General features: G+C 41.5%; 1 protein-coding gene across 1 annotated transcript in view; it reads right to left on the reverse strand.

Annotated features, from left to right (window-relative positions):
- Positions 1-26426, reverse strand: part of LOC138981307 (uncharacterized) — an 88148-nt gene that overhangs the window by 14602 nt on the left and 47120 nt on the right. The window contains exon 9 of the mRNA XM_070354171.1: positions 7244-7993. Coding sequence (XP_070210272.1) covers positions 7244-7993 — 750 coding nt within the window. The remainder of the gene's footprint in view (positions 1-7243; positions 7994-26426) is intronic.

The following is a 26426-nucleotide window of genomic DNA, read 5'->3' on the forward strand; positions in this document are numbered from 1 at the left end:
TCATGCGTCCTCCCCGGCCTGGATTGGAACTCATTACTCGAGAATGACAGGTCAAGTGTTCTGCTGACTGAGCTAGCAGCTTCCCTCTCGTTTTCCCCATCACAAGAATCATATCACAGATGAGACTGCTGAGGGGGCTCGGGTAGCGCAGGTGGCTCAGGTGGTAGAGCACTGGACTTGTGATCCTAAGGTCGCAGGTTCGAATCCGTCCAGGACGGACACGGGTGAACTTTATGTCCAGACCCAGAGACGGTATCCATGTCCCACCCCTGTGTCACCACAGTGGCACGAAAAATACCTCGGTCATTCTGCCATAAGTGCAGATGGCTGATATCACCTAAACACGCATACACTTGTGTATCTCATCTAAAGTCGGGTTAAAACCCGGGAACATGCCCCTAATGGCTTTGCTGTGAGGGCGTAAAACTTGAATTTCTCTCAGATGAGACTGATACTGCGTTTTGCACACTCTTCCAAATCCTTCCACTCAAAACACTTTGCATGAATCAGTACCCTGACTGCTTATTACTCTTGATAGTGAGACACCAAATCTATCAATTGTCATTAGTAGATGAGATACTCTTTCAGCGCTAGGCGCTAGTTACGGTCTTTTCCCATAGCAACAACATGGTTCTTAGAAAATCAAGTTACACTAAAAGTATAATCTCGCCCCTAATTTGTTATAAAAGATGTTTGTTTGAAGTGAAGAGATAGCAGGGCGAGACAAGACAATTACCTGCCATTAACTTCTCTTGATGTTAAAGCTTGCCGAGAGAAATCAGCTGCCTGTTCCATTCTCGGTTTTAACGAGCATTTTAAAACGGGTTGCTTTTTTTGTGGTGATAAGAAAAGACACAAATAAATAAAGAATAAAATAAACAAATATATAAATAAAAAGATATCTTATATTTTTGGATTCAGGGGAACAGAAAGATTAAGATTAAATGATTTTTGGGTCCATTACTGCAATTTAAATTTTAATGACAATTTTGAGATTTTTAATGACCAAACTCATTAATCAGTTTTTAAGCTTCCACGTTGAAATGCAATTCCATAGTCCGGGCTTCGTCGAAGATTGCTTGACCAAAATTTCAATCTATTTAATCGAAAAATGAAGGTGTGACAGTGCCGCCTCAAACTTGTTCACGAAACGCCGGATATGACGTCATCAAAGACATTTATCAATCAATCAATCAATAAATATGAGGCTTATATCGCGCGTATTCCGTGGGTACAGTTCTAAGCGCAGGGATTTTTTTATTTTTTTATTTTTTTTATTTTTATGCAATTTATATCGCGCACATATTCAAGGCGCAGGGATTTATTTATGCCGTGTGAGATGCATTTTTTTTTTTACACAATACATCACGCATTCACATCGGCCAGCAGATCGCAGCCATTTCGGCGCATATCCTACTTTTCACGGCCTATTATTCCAAGTCACACGGGTATTTTGGTGGACATTTTTATCTATGCCTATAGGCTATACAATTTTGCCAGGAAAGACCCTTTTGTCAATCGTGGGATCTTTAACGTGCACACCCCAATGTAGTGTACACGAAGGGACCTCGGTTTTTTGTCTCATCCGAAAGACTAGTACTTGAACCCCACCTAGGTTAGGAAAGGGGGGAGAAAATTGCTAACGCCCTGACCCAGGGTCGAACTCGCAACCTCTCGCTTCGTATCAAAAACATGAAAAAAGCGTCTGGGGATATCATACTCAGAAACTTTCATTTTAAGTTTCATGAAGATCGGTCCTGTAGTTTTCTCTGAATCGCTCTACACACACACACACACACACACACACACACACACACACACACACACACACACACACACACACACACACACACACACACACACACACACACACACACACACACACACACACACATATATACACCATCACCCTGGTTTCTATTCCCCGTCTATGTTAAAACATTTAGTCAAAACTTGACTAAATCTAAAACGAATGATTTCTCAGGGCAAATGGAACAATGGCCTGAAAAATGAAGCCAGGCAATTATCAACGGGGACTGGCAAATCACCCACCAACATTCACATGGGGGGGGTGTCTTTTGTGGCCATATTCCTGCTTGTGTTACAATGATGATGATGATCATGATGATGACGATGATGATGATGACGATGACGATGATGATGATGATGATGATGATGATGACGATGACGATGAACGTATATTTGTTAATGTCAGAGTGGTCAATCTATTCAAGTCTTATGTTCTTAGGCACATTATTTCTGGATTAGCGCAGTTCGACCAAAGAGTGTAGGGATACACTCTTTGGTTCGACACAGCAAACATTCTTTTGCCCAATATAAAATATATGTACAAAGATAACCTAACATTTTGTTTTTGAAGTCAATGATTACAAGAAGTGAGGTAGAAGGATGGCTGCAGCAACCACTGTCATTAGCCGTTGCTGATAGAAACTCTTCCTGCCTATCTCAAGAGGGGGGGGGGGGGGGGGGGGGGGGGTAAGGTGGTGGTGGAGTGAGAAGGAGCTGAGAAGAGAAAAATTAGTTCTTCCAAGAGCTTTACATTACTGCATGGCCCTGGGATCTGATAACCAATCAAGCGACGCTAAACAAACCACGATTGTTTATTTTTTAAAGATAGACTCTTTTTTTGGCTCACGTAAGTGTAGCCTATGCGATGATAAACTTTGTCTGTCTGTGCGTGTGTGTGTGTGTGTGATAGAAACTTTAACATTTGACTAAACACCGAAATACTAATTTTACCAAGCAACAGCTTCAAAATAGTGAAGCAATGATCAACATTTCGTCGGCACGTATGTAGTTAAAGTGTGTATCCAAAGAAAACGGGTGGTGGGGGATTTTGGGCGGGTAAAAACTGCTGACTGATTTGTGTCGTGTGAGGTATGTAGACCAGGTCAGGGGTCAAGGTTAGGTCAGATCGCGTGAAGGATTGTGGTATAGATACGGTTATCACCGAGCTGCAGTTCGCCGATTCAAAGAAGACGACTCATGATTTCACATTGTTCGGTTTCGTAGCTCCAGAAAAATAGATAAAGAAGATACCAAAGGAGATTTCCTACAGGTTAATCTGCACAGCGTGTTTCCAGTGTCTGCGCGAGGAAGCGCTGTCGAAAGCGCAGTGTCGATCTGGCCATCGTGTCCCCAGTACTAAAAAGTAGGCTACAGACAGACAGATCTAGATCTAGTGTCTCGCACTCTTGCACCGTATCACTTATGCTTACTGTTTCTTTCTTTCTTTATTTGGTGTTTAACGTCGTTTTCAACCGTTCAAGGTTATATCGCGACGGTATGCTTACTGTGTGTGTGTATGTGTGACGGAGTGATTGAGTTTGTGTTACTGTTTGTCGATTTCTTGCGTGAGCCGTGAATGCTTCGCCTCTTGTCTTTTCTTTGACTTTACACATACAAGCCCGGCCAAATCGTCTCGTCCAATCGTTTCGGGCGAGTAAAAGGTTCGTCGGGCGTGACAAATTCTTATTCGCGAGCTTTTCGGGCTACCTCTTTTCCGTACGAGTCCGAAAGGTTTTGCATAGTGTTTATCTTTAATGAATTGGCAAAACCTCCTAATAGGCTGTCTAAATATCGGAACAGTTTACCAGGTACTCACGTCAGAAATTCTAATTCTAAACTGAACAAATGGGGATAAAAGAAACACAAATAGCAATAGTTACGTGGAAAATGATTAGGTTTGAGTCTGGACTTCACAAGGGAGACAGTAAAGAGGTGGAAAAGCGTGTTTGCTGCTGAGCCACATCAAGCCGATACTTCAACACTAAAATGTCTTCCTTCCTTCATTTGACTTATTCTCTCGACTTCTGATGACATTTCCACGATTTGTTCTTCCTTTCCTCCTCCCTTTTTACATTTAGTCAAGTTATGACTAAATGTTTTAACGTTGACCGGGAATCGAGATGAGGGTCTGGTGTATGTGTGTGTGTACTGGCCGTATAAAATTTCATCTCACACGGCATCACTGCAGAGCGCCTAGAACTGTACCCACGGAATATGCGCGATATAAGCGTCATTGATTGATTGATTGATTGATATGTATGTATGTGTGTGTGTGTGTGTATGTGTGTATGTGTGTGTGTATGTGTAGAGCGATTCAGAGAAAACTCCTGGACCGATTTTCATGAAACTTCACATGAAAGTTCATTGGTATATCCCCACACTTTTTTTCCCCTTTTTTTGGATAAATATCTTTCGTGACGTCATATCCGGCTTTTTGTAAAAGTTGAGGCGGCACTGTCACGCTCTCATTTTCCAACCAATTTGATTGACATTTTGGTCAAGTAATCTTCGACGAAGCCCGGACTTTGGTATTGCATTTCACCTTGGAGGCTTAAAAATTAGTTAAATGAATTTGCTCATTGAAGTTGTCATGAAAACTAAATTTTCGCAAATAGATTCAACATTGATTGCATCGTATTCTTCATCAAATTATAAATCTGAAAATATATACATATGTCAGGCTTACTCTAAAACTGTGATCACAATTAACGATTAAAGGTTAATTAGGTACACGATTAAAATGATTTCATCTTATTCTTTATCATTTCTTGATTTGAAAAACGTATTGATATGTTATGTCTGTGTGACAGGGGAGGCTACCGCTCCTTTCACAGCAGACTCTGCACCCGAGTTGTTGGCCTTTAAAGTCAACACCCGTGGTTTGTGGAAATCTGTTTGTGATGGGGTCTGGTAGTTTCCGATTGTCTGTATGTTCAAGGAAACCTTCGGGTTTGCATAACAGTTTTTATAGGGCTAAGAAATTAGCCCTAAAATTGTCAAACCTGTTTGATTGCACTTCGCTTCCCGAGGTGATCGTAGTGTTATCGGCACTCGGTTACATCTGGCGCTTGCGAGCAGGGATGGGACTCGGCATGATATGTTCAGGTAATGGCATAATATGACCACTGAACATGTTCGTGCTGTTCCCATTCTGCGAACTTGGGATGGACAGTGGTCCCCCGGTTCGGAACTTCGGGACGAAGTTCATTTCAAACGGGGGCGATTGTGACAGGGGAGGCTACCGCTCCTTTCACAGCAGACTCTGCACCCGAGTTGTTGGCCTTTAAAGTCAACACCTGTGGTTTGTGGAAATCTGTTTGTGATGGGGTCTGGTAGTTTCCGATTGTCTGTATGTTCATGGAAACCTTCGGGTTTGCATAACAGTTTTTATAGGGCTAAGAAATTAGCCCTAAAATTGTCAAACCTGTTTGATTGCACTTCGCTTCCCGAGGTGATCGTAGTGTTTCGGCACTCGGTTACATCTGTATTAAAAACAAGCTCAGAATGTTAAGAAAAGCGCAAGTTCCTGCATAGCGCAATACGCTACCGCGCTATACTGGCTTATCAATTTCACTTCGTTTTGCACGTGAAAAATGAGCGATTTCCTTGTTGCGGGGATTGACGGAGCTGTATTGTCTTGGTGAAAAAATGCAGTGCGTTTAGTTTCATTCCGTGAGTTCGACAGCTTGACTAAATGTAGTAATTTCGCCTTACGCGACTTGTTTTATTTGTGTGTGCAATGTAGATTGGGTGTGTGGGTTTGTTTGCGCGAGTTATGTTTATGAAATAAAATACTGTTGATTATCGATACGACTCGCAGTAGTCAAAGTCGTGGACTTATGAGAGTTGCTGGTCTTGGTTTGAAAAGGATGCTTGTGCCACTGTTGTGTAGAAGGTAGATTTCGATTCGGAAAGCAACTCATGAATGTGTTCAAGCTAATAGCTGTTAGCTTTTAATGAGTTATGTATGAGTTGTCCACACCATAGATGTATAGTATGTTCCTTTCAGCTCTCTTAACGTTTTAATCGTTAAAAAGTAGTCCACACAAACTAAGAGAGAACCCCTTGAGCTATCTAGGATTCAGGGTGGTTTTCAAGGTGAATACATTTTGGTTGGTAGGTGAATAACATGAATAAACACCCCATCTATTCTACAGGTAGAAAAAAGCACGAGTTAGAATAACAGTCATTGCGCCATTTAATACGGCAGTGCTCGAACTACTTTCAAACTCATGAGTATTCATTGACAAAAGGTGATTTAAATCCCAAATGGAGAGGACTGAACAAACGTCTACATGCATTTACTCAACAAATGTGGCTATTTCATTCATACCAGGGCCGTATACTTATCACTTTTCTTTTTGGTCTTATTTTTCGGTCTTTCACAGCACGCCGACAACACTTCGCAATAACACAACAGCATACAACAAAGCAAATGGAAAGGTGATGAATACAATTTATTAAAATAAATACATAAAAACGTCAACTATTAATCAATAAATAAATCAGCCCACGGGATCTGTGGCAATAAATACGCAGGCAAAGATCAGATTTTTTTAAACATAGATGACATGCACGTGCAATAATAAAACAAAACAAACTCATGGAAACAGGGCACATGCCTTCATTATTCTAAACGTGATAAAAGCAGTGACTGACAACAACACAAACACGTTAATTGTGAAAAAAAGATATGCATGCAGTGTACCATAACACAAATTAGAAGATAAATTGAAGATATATAACGTTCCTCAATGCTATGATTTTTTTTTAAGACTAAAAAAGGAGTCTAAATAGAAGTCATAAGAAAATGGAAGAAACAAATTATTGTTATCCAACAGAAATTTGAACGAAATTTCATTTTGTGTGACGGGTGCTTGTTATACAATATCTTCAAACCAATTAAGCACACTAAAAAGTTGATTCCAAATTAGAAGTTTGTCCCTTCTGATTTCTTTTGCTAGAAGGGTGAATGTCAAAAGGTATGCACATATTTGTTGATGTGGAACCATTGCGTGTAATAAAATCAATTGATATCATTCTGAATAATGCAGTTTTCAGTTGATTCAAGCGTTTGTTGCAGTATCTATTTTTGTGTGTGGGTGTTTTTTGGTGTGTGTTGTTGTTGGGGTGCAATCAAGTTGTTTTTGTTTTTTTTCTAAGGGGGTGGGGGAGTCGTTTGGGAGGGTTAAAATTAGAGGATCACACTCACAGCATCTTTGTGCAAAAAAAAAGAAAACTATAACCGTCAACAATGTTTTAAAACTATTAAAAAAATAGTTAAATAAATAAAAGAACCCGTGGGTATTCAAAAAGAGAAAGCAATGAAAATGCAGTAATCGATGCAAAAGTGAGGCAAAAAGTGACGCCCACAGTGTAAAAATGCAATGAGAGATGAAGTTGATGGCCCGTGTAAACCGGTAATAATTCAAACCTGGAGACGTGAGAAGATGGCGTTGAGAGTGGAGGAAGACGATGCGGCCCCGTGGACCTTCGTACCCCCACCACCTCCACCAGCACCAGTAGCAGACGACACAAGGATGTCCCGTGCGTGGCGTGACGCTACCGGCAGCTCCCTGTCTCCCCCTGAGTCCCCGCCGTCCCCACCATCCCCCCGAAGCGCCGGCCCGTGGCCAGGGTAGCTGTGTTGTCCAGTGAATGTATGTGAAGCACCGAACGGGCGGTACGTTCCACGGACCTGTGTCTTATCTGTTCTTGTTGGTCCGTGGTACGTTCCGTGTCCCTCTCTGTCGTGAACAGACTGATGTTTGTTGCTGTCGATGTATCCGTGTCCCTCTCTGTCGTGAACAAACTGCTGTTTGTTGTTGTCGATGTAGCCGTGTCCCTCTCTGTCGTGAGATGACTGCTGTTTGTTGTTGTCGGTGTAAGTTTGGCGCGTGCCGCTGTGACTCCACGTGTGGCCCTGTGGCGACCTGCACGCCGTGTTGTTGTGAGTCACTGACGATGATTCAGCCTGCAAGCCACCATCCGCTGCGACGTCAGCAGTATTTAGGGAGGTGGGGGTGAAGGTGGAGTGTGGGAAATGTCGCCACGCCTCAGTGTGAGAGGCGATGTGTAGAGGGTCCCGTGACGGTACGCTGCCCCATGCCTCTCTGACAGCTCTGGTGGTGTCCCCAGCCCTGGTCGTTAGCTCGCTGCTGGAGGCGCTGGTCTCTTGCTCACTCTGTTCACACACACAAAGCAGAAAACAATGTGTAAATGTTTGTTGTTAAAATGCCGAAAGTCCCACCTGCTTACCTTCAAACATCATTGCATACACACCTGCTTACCTACAAACATCATTGCATACACACCTGCTTACATACAAACATCATTGCATACAAACCTGCTTACCTACAAACATCATTGCATACACACCTGCATATTTCCCCTGCACAGGAAAAGGAAGACTTTCAAAAAAACTGAATTGCTTGTTTCGTCTTTAAACGCACTAACTCTGCAGAACTTGACTTTGGTACTTAGCAAAAAGTGTAATCCAAATGCACACTGGACACTGAAGGAAATACTTATTTCCTGCACATCTCCGCATGTGCTGCACTGCTAAATACAAGTATACACCCACGGCACAATATCAAGATCAAACGCTCGCGAAAAACAACCAAACGGTTTTGCATCTTCTTGTATTGGAGAATTGTTGTTACGGCGAGACATGGCGGCACGACATTCTCATAGTCTCGTAACAAGTTCACAACAACTTTTATCGTCTACTTATCTTCGACCTTAAAGCAAGCACTCAGCGAAGAAGAGTTCCCATCATACCACATCTTCATAACAATTTTCAAAGGCTTTCAACGTTTTACGGTAGTTTTACCTTTTTTCACCTGTGCACCACAGTGACCGCTCGAGCTACATAAAGTTTATAATGCATACTCGTTTCGAAGGGCAAAGTACTTTGAAAAAGCAATGAAAACACGAGGGCCTAGTAAAGCGTTCGAAAGCATTCGGCAATAAATGCAAAATGTACCGTGTAGCAAACTCAGCAACTACCTCCCAACCACAAAGAATGACACAAGCATCACCCTTGTATCGTCAGGGTGGGTGGGGGGAGGGGTAGGGCTGGATGTGGCAGGGGGGTGAGGATGAATATAGGGGCATTATGATTCATCCACACACTTACAGCGGCAAGCGCCTTGTTCCAGGTGGTGGTAGCAGACAGTAAGCAAACTGACAGGACAGCGGCGAGTCCACGCGGCACGTGAAGCAGTGTGCACCAGCCACCCACCACCCCAGCGTTGACCTTCTCTCCTGTCCCCCCGAGCCCCGCAACACGACCCGCTAATAGTTAATCTGCTTGCCTTTGACCCTCCGCCATTACCCGATTACCCAGGCTGGGTGATCGTTACACAGCTCAGTCGCTCCACAATCGTTTGCAGCGCTGTGAAATATCACATGTCCCTTGTTCTTGTAGCATACAGCAGTGACTCAGAGTTTGATAATATCGATGCGTTTCTAGCCGTAACCTTTGAAAGTGGCGTGTACAAATAGCCCACTCTTCCCACTCTTTAGCAGTTATATATCCGCATGATATCAAGCTTGAAAAACGGCTTGTCAGTTTCGAGCGATAAATATATCAGAGTTATTGTCGCCGTTATAAACGAGCATTTCACATCTGCAGGTCTTCAATGCGTGAATGCAGCCCCAACTTGGGGTCAAACGAATAGGACGTGCCTAATAACCCCTAACCTGTGTACAGGGCTGTTTACATGACCTACTAACCACCAACTTTTGAGCGATATTTGTTGGAACTGACGAAAATGGTTGAAAATCGCTGCACACGTGAACAAGCGCTCAGTCTAAGCAGTTCAAGAGGCCAGACGATGTGTCCTACCTGCCCGAGAGGCATAAAGTACAAAGTTAGCCAATGGTGAGCACTCGGGTTTATGCAAATACTATATGAGCGTCATGCCATGGCTAGCAACATTTTAACTATACCCCTGTTGCAAGCTTATGCTTAGGGATCACCCCCATTTAAAAAAAAAAATCTATTTTTTATTCAGTTATTATTAATTTATGTTGTTATTTAAAAAAAACAAGTCGCGTAAGGCGAAATTACTACATTTAGTTAAGCTGTGGAACTCACAGAATGAAACTGAATGCACGGCATTTTTTCACAATGACCGTAGTCCGCCGCTTGTGCATAACGGAGTGAAACTGACGAGCCTGTTTAGCGCGGTAGTGGTTTCGCTGTGCTGCATAGCACGCTTTTCTGTACCTCTCTTCGTTTTAACTTTCTGAGCGTGTTTTTAATCCAAACATATCATATCTATATGTTTTTGGAATCAGGAACCGACAAGGAATAAGATGAAATTGTTTTTAAATCGATTTCGGAAATTTAATTTTGATCATAATTTTTATATTTTTAATTTTCAGAGCTTGTTTTTAATCCAAATATAACATATTTATATGTTTTTGGAATCAGGAAATGATGTAGAATAAGCTGAGCGTAAATTTGGATCGTTTTATATAAAAAAAAATTATTACAATTTTCAGATTTTTAATGACCAAAGTCTATTAATTTTTAAGCCACCAAGCTGAAATGCAATACCGAAGTCCGGCCTTCGTCGAAGATTGCTTTACAAAAATTTCAATCAATTTGATTGAAAAATGAGGGTGTGACAGTGCCGCCTCAACTTTAAAAAACCCGGATATGACGTCATCAAAAGTATTTATCGAAAAAAAGACTGAAACAAACGTCCGGGGATATCATTCCCAGGAACTCTCATGTCAAATTTCATAAAGATTTGTTCAGTAGTTTGGTCTGAATCGCTCTACACACACACACGGACAGACAGACAGACAGACAGGCAGACAAACAGACAAACAGACAGACAGACAGACAGACAGACAGACAGACAGACAGACAGACAGACAGACACACCACGACCCTCGTCTCGATTCCCCCCTCTATGTTAAAACATTTAGTCAAAACTTGACTAAATGTAAAAACGACTAAACGGGATTTGCTCCGCTCACAAATTGCCTAACATTTCTGCAAGCTTATGCTTAGGGATCACCCTCATTTAAAAAAAAAATTGAATTATTTTGTATTCGGTTATTATTTATGTTGTTATTTTTGAGAAAAAAAATGACTGAACGGGATTTGCTCCGCTCACAAATTGCCTAAAATGTCCATGAGTGACATATTTGGTTTCAGGGAATAGAACAGTGCAACGAGTGGGACTAAGTATTGGACACCTGCATCTTGTAATAAAAGTATACAGTGTAGAATCGGGACAACAGCGATAACAGTGGGGTCCAGATAATTACGGAACATTATATGATGAATCGAGCGAAACATTGCATTATTAATGTGTGTACTTATAAGCTTGCAGGATCAAGTTTCTTTAAACGGTTTTGCATCTTCTTCTATTAGAGAGTTGATGGTATGACGACAGAAAATCAAGAATGGCATCAACAAAAATTATAAGGTATAGAGTTTTTGAAACGACTAAAAATGTTCTAAGGCCAATAACATGCGATGACGCTCGGGTCCATTCTGATAATCATCGGTCGACGGCTATCGCCAGTTTGAATGAGAATGAATAGAATGAGACCCGAAGGGAAGTAACTCATTTTTGACCTGAGTAACGTCAGACTGAATTATGTTTGTCACTTGACCACTCCTCAGCCAAAATGGTTGGGCATTTTAAATTTATATTTTTGTTTTTACATTGAGCCAGGACCGACGATGGCATGAACCCTGCACTGATGGATCTCCTTGGTAGGACTCAAACGAATTCAAGCCTACATGTTTAAGTTCAGATACATTGATTTATTTTAAATAAATATTACTGCATATTTGAAGCTAACGACTCTTGCGAATCAAATCCAATGTGTAACTTTTCAGCAGACAAATACATCAATTTTCTGTCCACTGTTATACTTAATGCGTCTGTCTGCCAGTCTAATAGTGTAATACTAATGGCATTCACCTTTGAAAACTTTAACACTCAAACTCGCAACACTGCATAAATATGTCAATGACAAAAGAGGAGCGTATTCCCAACATCAACTTAAACGTTATTTTGACAACAAAGAAAAGCCGGTCAATTGTATACTCCCATGTCAATATCTAGGGTAAACCTTTTTGTTTCTTCTTCTAATTTAGCATTATCAGTTAGAATGTATCGAACGTTGGTATATATATATATATCATACACCTTGCAGGTGTCTGTCTGAGAAGTGTGCCATTGCTGCTAATTATCTACAACTTTACCCACATTGGAAACAACCCCACAAAACAAACAAACAAAACAACAAACAAACAAAACAACCAACAAACCATACACTAACCAACAAACCATACACTAACCAACAAACCATACACTAACCAACAAACCATACACTAACCAACAAACCATACACTAACCAACAAACCATACACTAACCAACAAACCATACACTAACCAACAAACCATACACTAACCAACAAACCATACACTAACCAACAAACCATACACTAACCAACAAACCATACACTAACCAACAAACCATACACTAACCAACAAACCATACACTAACCAACAAACCATACACTAACCAACAAACCATACACTAACCAACAAACCATACACTAACCAACAAACCAAACACTAACCAACAAACCATACACTAACCAACAAACCATACACTAACCAACAAACCATACACTAACCAACAAACCATACACTAACCAACAAACCATACACTAACCAACAAACCATACACTAACCAACAAACCATACACTAACCAACAAACCAAACACTAACCAACAAACCACACACTAACCAACAAACCATACACTAACCAACAAACCAAACCAATTTCAAGAATGACATTCAAACAGACTTAAAAAAAAAGTTAAAAACACCAGAAGCAAGGAAGCCGTTAATGCGATAAACAAGAAGTCGGTAAAAAGTGTGACAGCAGCATCAGCATCAACACGATCAGAGAAACAGCGAGGCAAGGTAAAGTAAAAAGAGCCATGAAGGGGGGAGGGCCGGAGATAGCTGGCATTGTGTGGCAGTGAATCACACACACTGGGAGCGTGGGAACCGCCAGCCTCCTGCACCTCTCTCCTGGCACCGCGACAAAAACTCGCCATCCCTGGGCCAGCCACTTCTTTCCCTTCTCTTTTACTTCGGCAGGTAAACAGGCATTATACCCAGAAACTCTTGCACAGTGATTAGCAACATATCTTCTTTAAGTTTCTCTTTTATTTCGCAGTTCAACCTTATTCGCTTGCACAATGATTCGCGACATGTCTTCTTTACCTTTTACTCCGGCAGTTAAAAGTTACATCCTATACTCTTGCACAATTATTCTCGACATATCTTCTTCACGTTCTCTTTTACTTTGGAGGTTAAAAATTACACCCAACCATTCGCAACATATCTTCTTTAACATTCTCTTTTACTTCGCCAGGTAAACTGTTATATCACATACTCTTGAACGATGATTCGCGACATATCTTCTTTACCTTTTTTTTCGCACAATGATTCGCAACATACGTTAAAAGTTACAGCCTCATACTCCTGCACAATGATTCGCGATATGTCTTCTGTACCTTCTCTTTAATCTCGGCAGTTAAAAGTTACACCTTATTCTCTTGCACAAAGATTCGCGATATATCCAGACCTGCTTACCCCCAAAACTTATTGATAAGTGTAGTAATGGTCAAGTCAAATCATAGTAATCTGATGACCAAAATAGTAACCTAGTGGTTACAAACGCCAACATTAGCAACACAAACCTAATTTAAAGAACATTTGAAAATCGTAGTCTGGACTCGTACGAGTAGGTTTTCCTCAAAATCCTAAAAAGTAGTAATAAATTACTCCAAAAGAGTAAGGGTAAACAGGTCTGTAATATAATATCTTCTTTACCTTCTCTTTTACTTCGGCAGTTAAAAGTTACACGTTATTCTATTGCACAACAATTCGCAACAAAAGTTGCCCAGTTCTCTGTGATCCCAACGTTCACCTATGTAAAGCACCATGCTGCACCAGGACTTACAGAATATTCAAGCATTGCCGGACGTTTTAGTTTTTGGTTCTTGTGTAAAACTCCACCATGTACGAAACAACGAAGATAAGAAATTGTATGATGTTCAGTTCTTTATGCATGAACCGTTCCCTTTGATCCTGTCCTGCACGTTCACCATCTCAAGTTTTGGTGCTAAATTCTGAGTATTTTTGGATACATCTTTAGCTCAAAGGAGGTTGCTCGGCATCCCCTCAACTGATTAAGGGGGCATTGTATTAAAGGCCAAGGTTCTTCAGACAAATGACGTGAAATTACTGTTTCCCCCGTTATCCTACATACGTGAGAGAGACACTCGTGAGATAATAATCGTTCAAATCACACGTGTGTATATCATGTAAATGAGGTCATGTCAAGCAAGTCTGGCAGGGACCTGTTTTTGCACTACTTATGATGCCAAAGTCACCGAGACAAACGTCATTATAGAAAAAAAAAAAAACAAGCGTCTTCAATTTAGCTGCCTCGACTGCAAGACATTTTCAGTAAAACACACGTAAGTACAATATGTAGGATAAACAGAATACTACATGGCTTGCTGTGTCGTACCAGATTTACACTCGTTGCTTTTTCAAATAATGAACAGCTCGCTTTTGCTCGCAGTTCAATATTTAAAAAAAAAAACTCGTGTAAATCTGGTACGAGACAGCAAGCCATGTAGTATTCTCTATGTATCTAATCTAGTGCGAATGACGTGAAATTATTTTTTCCCCCGTTATTTAAAGGCAAAGTAAACCTCCCGTAAACCATCACAGAGCTTCCCGAGCGTCTACATACAGTACAAGCATACTTCCGTTTGAACGCTCACCGAACGGGAACATCCTGGCTGCTTTCTGTCGAGCGTGAGAAATTTTCAAAGAATTTATTTTCGTGGACTTGCTCCTCTACAACAATGGCGCCTCGTTTTGGTGCTGGACGGCTGTTATGAATATTCAATACCGGAAATCACGCCCAGACAGTAAGCCTCCCGTAAACCATCACAGATACTGTCAGGCTTTTACACACAGTACAAACACCCTTCCATTTGAACGCTCACCAAAACGGGAACATCCTAGGTGCCCTACGTAAAGAGCGAGCAATTTTTAAAGAATTAATTTTGCAGATTGTCTCGAACACTTTTTGGACCCGTCCTGAACTCAGGTCAAAAATGAGTTACTTCCCTTAAACTGGCGATAGCCGTGGATAGATGATTATCAGAATGTTGTTGGACCGTGGGGCGTTTTTGCGCTAGACCTAACTTTTAAAATCTAAATAATAAATTGACAGCTTGTTACAAAAACATTCTTTAATCATAAAAGAATTCTTTTTTCATCAAGACAAGATCAGTGCAATTCGAAGTTGTGAAAGTTTGAAAAAAGAAAAGCCCGGAAGCAGGGTCACGCAAGGGTCGTAGCAGACGACGGTTTATGCATATCGCCGTTCCTCTCAACAGTCAAAAGCCATCGCTAGAGTTCTTCCGTTTGTTTCGTGCATAAAAACGTGCTATTGTAGATAAGCTCACATCGAGTCGCATTCAAATGACTAACTGACGACTACATTGTGAACAAGAAGGGCAAAGCCCATACGACTCACATGCTTTACACATTTTTCCTACCAAAATACATGTGACCTTGACCCAAGGTCAAGGTCATCCAAGGTCATACAACACAAAGCTGTTAATTCAAGACATAGGAAGTACAATGGTGCTTATTGGCTCTTTCTACCATGAGATATGGTCACTTTTAGTGGTTCACTACCTTATTTTGGTCACATTTCATAAGGGTCAAAGTGACCTTGACCTTGATCATATGTGACCAAATGTGTCTCATGATGAAAGCATAACATGTGCCCCACATAATTTTTAAGTTTGAAACAGTTATCTTCCATAGTTCAGGGTCAAGGTCACTTCAAAATATGTATACAATCCAACTTTGAAGAGCTCCTGTGACCTTGACCTTAAAGCAAGGTAAACCAAACTGGTATCAAAAGATGGGGATTACTTTGCCCTATATATCATATATAGGTGAGGTATTCAATATCAAAAACTTCAGAGAAAATGGGAAAAATAGCTGTTTTTTAGACAACATTTATGGCCCCTGCGACCTTGACCTTGAAGCAAGGTCAATATGCTATGTATGTTTTTTGGGGCCTTGTCATCATACACCATCTTGCCAAATTTGGTACTGATAGACTGAATAGTGTCCAAGAAATATCCAACGTTAAAGTTTTCCGGACGGACGTCCGGACGGACGGACGTCCGGACGTCCGGACGGACGGACGGACGTACGACTCGGGTGAGTACATAGACTCACTTTTGCTTCGCATGTGAGTCAAAAAGGGAAACTGGATCACACGGGTTCACGATGGCTCAGGGGTAAGATAAACCACGCAAAAACAAATTCTTTGAAAATTGTTCGCTCTTTACGGAGGGCACCTAGGATGTTCTCAATCGGTGAGTGTTTAAATGAAAGGGTGTTTGTACTGTGTGTAAAAGCCTGACCGTATCTGTGATGGTTTACGGGAGGCTTACTGTGCCTTTAATCTAGTGCGAATAACATGAAATTACTGTTTCCCCCGTTATCTAATCTAGTGCGAATGACGTGAAATTACTGTTCCCCCCGTTATTTAATCTAGTGCGAATGACGTGAAATTACTGTTCCCCCCGTTATTTAATCTAGTGCGAATGACGTGAAATTACTGTTCCCCCCGTTATTTAATCTAGTGCGAATGACGTGAAATTACTGTTTCCCCCGTTATTTAATCTAGTGCGAATGACGTGAAATTACTGTTTCCCCCGTTATTTAATCTAGTGCGAATGACGTGAAATTACTGTTTCCCCCGTTATCTAATCTAGTGCGAATGACGTGAAATTACTGTTTCCCCACTTAACTAACATAGTGCGAATGCTAAGCTTTCATTTGCTAGAGTTCTGTCAGTTATATTTCTTTGACAATTTCTCAATTTTCCCCAAAAGACGTGTCAAAGAAACTATAGACAGACGTGTTTCGTCTAGTTCTTTTCTGCTGATGTTGAAGTCAATTATACTTTCAGAAGGACTTTTTCATTCTCTGCCATATGCAACAAACTTTCTTTCTTTCTTTATTTGGTGTTTAACGTCGTTTTCAACCACGAAGGTTATATCGCGACGGGGAAAGGGGGGAGATGGAATAGAGCCACTTGTCAATTGTTTCTTGTTCACAAAAGCACTAATCAAAAATTTGCTCCAGGGGCTTGCAACGTAGTACAATATATTATCTTACTGGGAGAATGCAAGTTTCCAGTACAAAGGACTTAACATTTCTTACATACTGCTTGACTAAAATCTTTACAAAAATTGACTATATTCTATACAAGAAACACTTAACAAGGGTAAAAGGAGAAACAGAATCCGTTAGTCGCCTCTTACGACATGCTGGGGAGCATCGGGTAAATCTTCCCCCTAACCCGCGGGGGGATGCAACAAACAATTTGATTTGTTCACAAGACAGTGTCTATACAGTGACCGGCACGGTTGGCCTAGTGGTAAGGCGTCCGCCCTGTGATCGGGAGGTCGTGGGTTCGAACCCCGGCCGGGTCATACCTAAGACTTTAAAATTGGCAATCTAGTGACTGCTCCGCCTGGCGTCTGGCATTATGGGGTTAGTGCTAGGACTGGTTGGTCAGGAGTCAGAATAATGTGACTGGGTGAGACATGAAGCCTGTGCTGCGACTTCTGCCTTGTGTGTGGCGCACGTTAAATGTCAAAGCAGCACCGCCCTGATATGGCCCTTCGTGGTCGGCTGGGCGTTAAGCAAACAAACAAACAGTCTATACAGTGAAATGGAGACCGCCGTAACCTCAAAATTCAACTTTAACATAAGCTAGGTTCCGCACATTAAAGTTACTGTCCTTGACAGTTCAAGGTGCACAGAGCTCCCATGGCTTGCCTCATTGACCTTCTGGAAAGATGCCGAAAACTGCAATTTGTTCACGAATTAATTGTCATCATTGTCAGGACAGGAACGCGTGGGGACTGGCCCTCGATCAGGCTCACATCAGGTCCCGCACGTGAACTAATTACGTCAAAAGCCTACATGGAAGTCTATTAGTATAGGTGAGAGGGAGAATTCTTTCTATCTTGGGGACTTGACGTCAAGACATTGTGTTTGACTACGTTAATGGCACAGTAAGCCTCCCGTAAACCATCACAGATATGTCAGGCTTTTACACACAGTACAAACACCCTTTCATTTAAACACTCACCGCTTGAGAACATCTGAGGTGCCCTCCGTAAAGAGCGAGCAATTTTCAAAGAATTTATTTTTGCGTGGTTTATCGTGAGCCATCGTGAACCCGTGTGATCCAGTTTCTTTTTTTTCACAATGTAGTCGTCAGTTTGTGATTTCCAATGCGACTCGCTGTAAGCTTATCTGCAATAGCACGTTATTATGTACCTCTGAATCTAAACGCAACAGACGGCTGCAATTCACACGAACTCTAGCGATGGCTTTTGACTGTTCGGAGGAACTGGCGAGAGGCATTACCGTCGTCTGCTACGAGAACCACGACCTTGCGTGACCCTGCTTCCGGGCTTTTCTTTTTTCAAACTTTCAAAACTTCGAATTGTACTGATCTTGTCTTGATGAAAAAAGATTTCTTTTATGATTTAAGAATGTTTGTGTCAATTTATTATTTAGATTTTAAAAGTTAGGTCTAGCGCCAAAACGCACAGTCCGATTTTGTTATCAGACAATCCGCAAAATTAATTCTTTGAAAAATGCTCGCTGTTTACGTAGGGCACCTAGGATGTTCATAAGCGGTGAGTGTGTAAATGAAATGGTGTTTGTACTGTGTGTAAAAGCCTGACAGTATTTGTGATGGTGTACGGGAGGCGTAAACGCCTTTAAGAACATATTTAAAGATGCTATGTGGGTTTATTCTGGCATACCGCACACATGCACAGCCTGTAGCCCCAGAACATGATCACGGGAAATGCTAATTAGCCTACATTAGAAATAAGAGGATAGGCAAGGATCAAATAATTTCTATTAATGGGTGTTTTTTTTTTAATTTTTGGGGTTGCGCTCTCTCGTTTCCGTTGCGATGACAACCTAAAAAGGTTTCTGCAATGTATTGATCTTGACATGTTGGCGGGAGATGCGAACTGGCAAACCGCATAAAGTTTCGTTCGCAACACTAACGGTATGTGTAGTCATCTGTGAGGTAGTTGTGTAAAGCTTGCGACTGTTTATATCGTAATGTGCGACAACAAGACAAGTATCGAATCCGGGCCGGGACGGACACGGGTCAACTTTATGTGCAGACCCAGAGACGGTATCCATCTCCCACCCCCGTGTCACCACAGTGGCACGAAAAAGACCTCGGTCATTCTGCCATAAGTGCAGATGGCTGATACCACCTAAACACGCATACACTTGTGTATCTAATTTAAAGTCGGGTTAAACCCGGGAACATGCCCCTATAATGGCTTTGCCGTGAGGGCGTTAAACTTGAATTTCTCTATCTTCACAAGACAAATCGTTCCTTCACGCAGCAATGCTCTGCCCTGAACGGCATCTTCAAAATCGAAAAAGAAAATAATACCACAACTGCCGAAACAAAACAAATGTTGCATGACGATACAAAGAAACAATCCAGGTTGTGTGCTGTTTTTCATGCCGAATGATGTCGACCTTATCTAAAAGTCGAACAAGATGGGTTTGGGTGGAGTTTTAAGAGGGTCAATCTTTATAATTACCTTCCTAACTGTCTTGAAACATCCTGCAGTGAATGTTAAACGGATTACAGATGAACAGGTACGCCCGTAAAGTATTTTGAGTAGCTCGGTTACACAAATAAAATCAAGGAGTTTGCGGGTACGGGCCGGGGATACACAAATTAAGCATAAAAGCACAGAAGGTTCTATGGCATCGGAGCTGAAGCTTATGAGTGCATTTCACTCTTACATACCGCGTACACGGCCATGTAAAGCACAACAGATCACCCACGGCTATTACATGTAAAGCACAACAGATCACCCACGGCTATTACATGTAAAGCACAACAGATCACCCACAGCTATTACATGTAAGGCACAACAGATCACCCACGGCTATTACATGTAAAGCACAACAGATCACCCACGGCTATTACATGTAAAGCACAACAGATCACCCACGGCTATTATATGTAAAGCACAACAGATCACCCAAGGCTATTATATGTAAAGCACAACAGATCACCCACGGCTATTACAGGTAAAGCAAAGCATCAAAGATCTCTCCGGGCTGTTACATGTAAAACACAACAGATCACCCAAGGCTATTACATGTAAAGCACAACAGATCTCTCCAGGCACTTACATGTAAAGCACTACAGATCTCTCCAGGCTATTTACATGTAACGGACTACAGATCTTCCCAAGCTATTACATGTAAAACGATACGATTTCTCCATGTAAAGCACAACAGATCTCTCCATGCTATTACATGTAAAGCACCACAGATCTCTCCAGGCTTTTACATGTAAAGCACTACAGATCTCTCTATGCTTTTACATGTAAATCACTACAGATCTCTCCAGGCTAATACATGTAAAGCACAACAGATCTCTCCATGCTATTACATGTAAAGCACCACAGATCTCTCCAGGCTTTTACCTGTAAAGCATCACAGATCTCTATAACACGGAATACGAGCATATCGGATATTACCCCATACTTCCACATCGACACACCAAGAGTTAATCGCCAGTCTGTACAAATGAGAAGTCTTTGTTATGCTAGTTTTGAAGATTGACAAAGTGTCATTTCTGAAATGAATTCAGCAGAAACATCCCACTCGATCGGCACAGAAAAAAAGCGAAGCTGTTGAGAATTGGTATGTGTGCAAGTTGAATAAAGCTCTCATCCCATGTGTGTGTGTGTGTGTGTGTGTGTGTGTGTGTGTATGTGTGTGTGAGAGAGAGAGAGAGTGTGTGTGTGTGTGTGTGTGTGTGTGTGTGTGTGTGTGTGTGTGTGTGTGTGTGTGTGAGAGAGAGAGAGAGAGAGCGTGTCCGTGAGAGAGAGAGAGAGAGAAAATGTGTGTGTGTGTGTGTGTGCGTGCGCGTGTGCGTGTGCGTGTGCGTGCGCGCGCACGCGTGTTTGTTTCTGAGAACAGACATTTTATGCGTGTTCAAGCACCTGCCTCAGAACTGTTCATGTGTTTTCTTCTTCCCCTCTCCAGATCCAATCTTTCTTCTTTTTTTTTTTTATCTTTTTTTTAAATTTTTTATCCCCGGCGAATCTTTGCTCGGTTCCCACGGTCTGTGGGTAGGTAGTTTATGAGTATATCCATCAGGACGCCGCTGTTGCTGAGAGGGTTCAAGAGTTTTGGGTCTCTGCTACCTGTCCGCTCACCTGGGAACGGTTAGCACGTGTACTGCAAGACCGTCAGACGGCTCAACATCGCTTTTTGTCATCGGACGTCTCTGCTCTTTCATCTTCAGCGTCTGCTTTGGTGTGATTGCAGTCATGCACGGGTGGGGTTTCGTCTGGGAACTAGGTTAGGGCTGGCGTTGTCGATATGGTCGTGTGTGTAACAGCCCGGTATACGGAGGGGTGATTACGTAGAGGTTACATGCCGAGTCTCAGTGATTATTAAAAATAATGGTCGAAGTTAGCGGATCATGAAAAATGCGAGCTTCAGCGAGCTTTTTCATGACCGCGAACTGAGACCATTATTTTTAATAATCACTGAGACGAGGTGTGTAACCTCTTTATTCCTCCTTTCTTCAGTTATTCCAAAAAAACAGGAGTTTTTGTGCGAAAGTTTGATCGAATCCGAATCACTCAACCAGTCAACCTGCGCAGGCGATCGATTAATGCGCGGTTGTATAGTTCCGTGCAAATCATTCCATTCTGTTAACACTTCTTTTCAGTTTCCCTGTTTTGGACTAAAATCAAGTACACAGATATGCTGTTATTCTGCTGTGGCGGTAAAGGCAGATATTGTGTGTTCTGTTTATGTTTTAATATCGCTTAGTAAATGTTCTTTCGTCAAATGGGACTAGCAGACGAACTTTTGCACCCGTGTTCCAACGTTAATTACTGTATGAAGTTCAGTTTTCTTGGGAAAATAGTGTATGAAACCGCTTTATGTTGTTTAAATTGATGAGATGTGTGCATTTGGTTGCGTGTGATCTGTTTATAAAATGAAATATTGTTGAAAACTGACCGTCGGATTGCAGTCAGTGTTGTCGAAGAAACTGCGTTAAAAGAAGGGGAACTACTCTTGTCGCCAGAGTATGAGTTACTTGCCTTGGGAATTTGCTTGTGATGAACGGTTTGTGCACTGCAGATCTAGATTCAGAAAACAACCGAACTCATGGATTTTATATGGAGATTCATGTGTTCAGGCCTGTAGTTGTTAATTTAAATGCGGTATGTTTGTATTGTTTGCTCCAGAGATGTATACTTCGTACGTATAGAGCGTTCGGAACTTTTCAGTCGCAAAAGTAGTACCGAAACAGAACAGCTTCTCAACCCATTGCACTATCGAGGATTCAGGCTGTTGCTGGCTCGTTATTTGTTTGGTTGCTGGGTCATTATCGAAAAATAACTAGCTCTACAAGTTTACAGAGGTAAAGAAGCAGAGGGGGGAATAAATTTCACTTTGTCTCTCTGTCTGTTTGTCCGCACTTAGATCTCTGGTGTTTATTGGTCGTTTGAGGTGGAATTTGATGTGTAGCTTGGATGTGGGGTATTCACGCTCGTACCAAAAACAGTTTCTTGCTATATTTCACAAAAACGGAGCTATACCTACGACACGTTCTAGTATATAAATAATGTGTGTATTTGAAGTCAGCAATTACAGACAGAGGTTAATGTGAGTTCTGTCCCCTGAACTAGCATGATCGCCAGTATAAGTATAACCCACAGAGATATTCTATATCTCTGTGGTATAACCGACACGCTATAGACTTTGCCAGCGAACAGAACGTTTTCCAGGTAAACTATCATCAATTTCTTTTTCCATTCGATTTTAATACTTCAATTAAACAAAATCTTACAGATCTACACCAACCCCAAAAACAGAGAGAAATAATGCAATCTTGAATGTTTGTCTTGAAAAGAAAACGCAGCATTCACTTCCAAACAAAACAAAAACAATCTATTATTTTTTTCAGGAATGCTGCAAACTGTGAAGAATATCCGGCACAAAATCAGGTGTATATCGTCAATACCTGCTCCTCCTCCCCCCCCCCCCCCCCCCTCCAACTGTTGGACATTGTGACCGTATGGAAGACGATGTTGGCAAGACAATGGAATCAGTGTTTATATCACTGATTATTTAGCTGCAAAAACAATTCAATTTGTTCGTACATAATATGTCTACCTTTTTTACATTTAGTCAAGTTTTAACTAAATGTTTTAACATAGAGGGGGAATCGAGACGAGGGTCGTGGTGTAAGTGTGTGTGTGTGTGTGTGTGTGTGTGTGTGTGTGTGTGTGTGTGTGTATGTGTGTGTGTGTGTACGTGTGTGTGTGTGTGTGTGTGTGTGTGTGTGTGTGTGTGTGTAGAGCGATTCAGACTAAACTACTGGACCGATCTTTATGAAATTGTACATGAGAGTTCCTGGGAATGATATCCCCGGACGTTTTTTTCTTTTTTTCGATAAATGTCTTTGATGACGTCATATCCGGCTTTTTGTCACACCCTCATTTTTCAATCAAATTGATTGAAACTTTGGCCAAGCAATCTTCGACGAAGGCCGGACTTCGGTATTGCATTTCAGCTTGGTGGCTTAAAAATTAATTAATGATTTTGGTCATTAACAAGAAGAGCAAACGCTCGATCGAGTCACTTTCGCAGTTCTGAATATTATATGAGGCATCAGATGGACAGGAAGAAATTGCTATTCACAACACAATGAGTCACGTTCACATAAAATTTGAGCCCGGTCACTTTTATAGTTTCCGAGAAAAGCCCAACGTTAAGTTGTGTGTTGCCGAACAGAAAAGGCTAGTTATCTCCCTTGTTTTTCTGATAACGTTCGTAAAAGGCTACAGATGTAAATACTTTGATGTAAAGAATAATCCTACAAAGTTTCAATCACATCCGATGAACTTTGTCAAAGATATAAAATGTCTAATTTTTCCTTTGACGCTGACCTGTGACCTTGAAAAAGGTCAAAGGTCAACGAAACCATCGTTAAAGTGTAGAGGTCATTGGAGGTCACGACTAAACAAAATATGAGCCCGATCGCTTTGATAGTTTCCGAGAAAAGTCCAACGTTAAGGTGATGTCTACGGACGGCCGGCCGGACGGCCGGCCGGACAGACTAACACTGACCGATTACATAGAGTCACTTTTTCTCAAATGACTCAAAAATCTGAAAATTGTAAAAAATAAATTTAAAAAAATTATAAAACGATCCAAATATACGTTCATTTTATTCTTCATCATTTCCTGATTCCAAAACCATATAAATATGTTATATTTGGATTAAAAACAAGCTCTGAAAATTAAAAATATAAAAATTATTATCAAAATTAAATTTTTGAAATCAATTTAAAAACACTTTCATCTTATTCCTTGTCGGTTCCTGATTCCAAAAACATAGATATGATATGTTTGGATTAAAAACACGCTCAGAAAGTTAAAACGAAGAGAAGTACAGAAAAGCGTGCTATCCTTCTCAGCGCAACTACTACCCCGCTCTTCTTGTCAATTTCACTGCCTTTGCCACGAGCGGTGGACTGACGATGCTACGAGTATACGGTCTTGCTGAAAAATTGCAGTGCGTTCAGTTTCATTCTGTGAGTTCGACAGCTTGACTAAATGTTGTATTTTCGCCTTACGCGACTTGTTTCTCTTTTTTTCTTCCCCCCTTTACTTCTGGAATCAACTTCTGTGATTTAGAATTCAGACTTGTTCTCATTGTCGCAATGTGTGAAAGCTGCCATTAAATTCAATCAAGGCAGCGGCTGAAAGCCTGACACGGTCCTGAGTCAACATCAAAGACTCCATCTCGATCCCAACCATGCACGCACGCACGGACGCGCAAACAAACGCACGCACACACACACACACACACACACACACACACATACACACACACGAGCGTGAGAGATCCATGTGACGTGGACACGGTGGCCGGCATCAACTCGCCGTGACAGAGACCAGTGAAGACGGCATTCATCACGGCAGGGTGCCTGCTACGCCCCTCCAAACGGGGACAACAAATGACAGTAGCGGCCACTAATGAGCAGCGCAGAGGGGGCTGCAGGAGCTCAGCTGAATGCCGTGTGAAATACGCTGAGCAGACAAGACAGCAATTGCGTCCTCTATGTCTCTTCCAATTCCCACAATTTTCTTCTTACTCGGTTGTTTGGTTTGGTTTCATCCTCACTTTTGTACAGATAGCAACTTCTGTTCGTATTTCGCGAATTCAAAAATTGGTATAGTACACTGTCCGTAGGCTTGGACTAACTTCACCTTTTCTAAGCGTTCACATGGGATAAGGCCACGCCCCCCCCCCCCACCCCCCACTTGGAGACTTACCGAAACTGAATTGAATATTTTTAGCTACGATTAATAATTTGAAAGCCACTAGTTTCAATCGAAAAGTCCCACTGTTTTCAGGGAGCAGCCAGGGTGTTGATTGTCGGTGTGTGACCAAGTCGATGGATGCTTTTATCCCCTGTCAATGACTGGCTTAAAGGCAGTGCTCACAGAGAACTACTGTGGATTGGCCAGTTGAGTGGTGACCGAGGGGGAGAGAGGGGGTGGAGGTTCAAAAAATCCTCCATGATGAGTACACCCAAATACCAGCCTAACAATAAACAGAATTTTGAGTTTTCAATCTCGCACAAAAACTTGGCATTAACGATCACACCGCAGTATCTGCCATCAAGGCCATAAGAACAAGAAGAGCAAACGCTCGATCGAGTCACTTTCGCAGTTCTGAATATTATATGAGGCATCAGATGGACAGGAAGAAATTGCTATTCACAATGAGTCACGTTCACATAAAATTTGAGCCCGGTCACTTTTATAGTTTCCGAGAAAAGCCCAACGTTAAGTTGTGTGTTGCCGAACAGAAAAGGCTAGTTATCTCCCTTGTTTTTCTGATAACGTTCGTAAAAGGCTACAGATGTAAATACTTTGATGTAAAGAATAATCCTACAAAGTTTCAATCACATCCGATGAACTTTGTCAAAGATATAAAATGTCTAATTTTTCCTTTGACGCTGACCTGTGACCTTGAAAAAGGTCAAAGGTCAACGAAACCATCGTTAAAGTGTAGAGGTCATTGGAGGTCACGACTAAACAAAATATGAGCCCGATCGCTTTGATAGTTTCCGAGAAAAGTCCAACGTTAAGGTGGTGTCTACGGACGGCCGGCCGGACGGCCGGCCGCCGGACAGACTAACACTGACCGATTACATAGAGTCACTTTTTCTCAAGTGACTCAAAAACGCAGGGTGGTTTTGTTCAAAAGAACAGACATGCAAATATTTTGTTGTCAAACTGAAACACCAAGGACTCATTCTGATTGGCTGCTATCAAATAGTCAGCTCTGTTTAATAATAATAAAAGTAAATAAATAAATAAATAGATTCAAAAACTAAAATAAA

The sequence above is a fragment of the Littorina saxatilis genome, linkage group LG12 (genome assembly GCF_037325665.1).
Source record: "Littorina saxatilis isolate snail1 linkage group LG12, US_GU_Lsax_2.0, whole genome shotgun sequence".
Taxonomy (NCBI): domain Eukaryota; kingdom Metazoa; phylum Mollusca; class Gastropoda; order Littorinimorpha; family Littorinidae; genus Littorina; species Littorina saxatilis.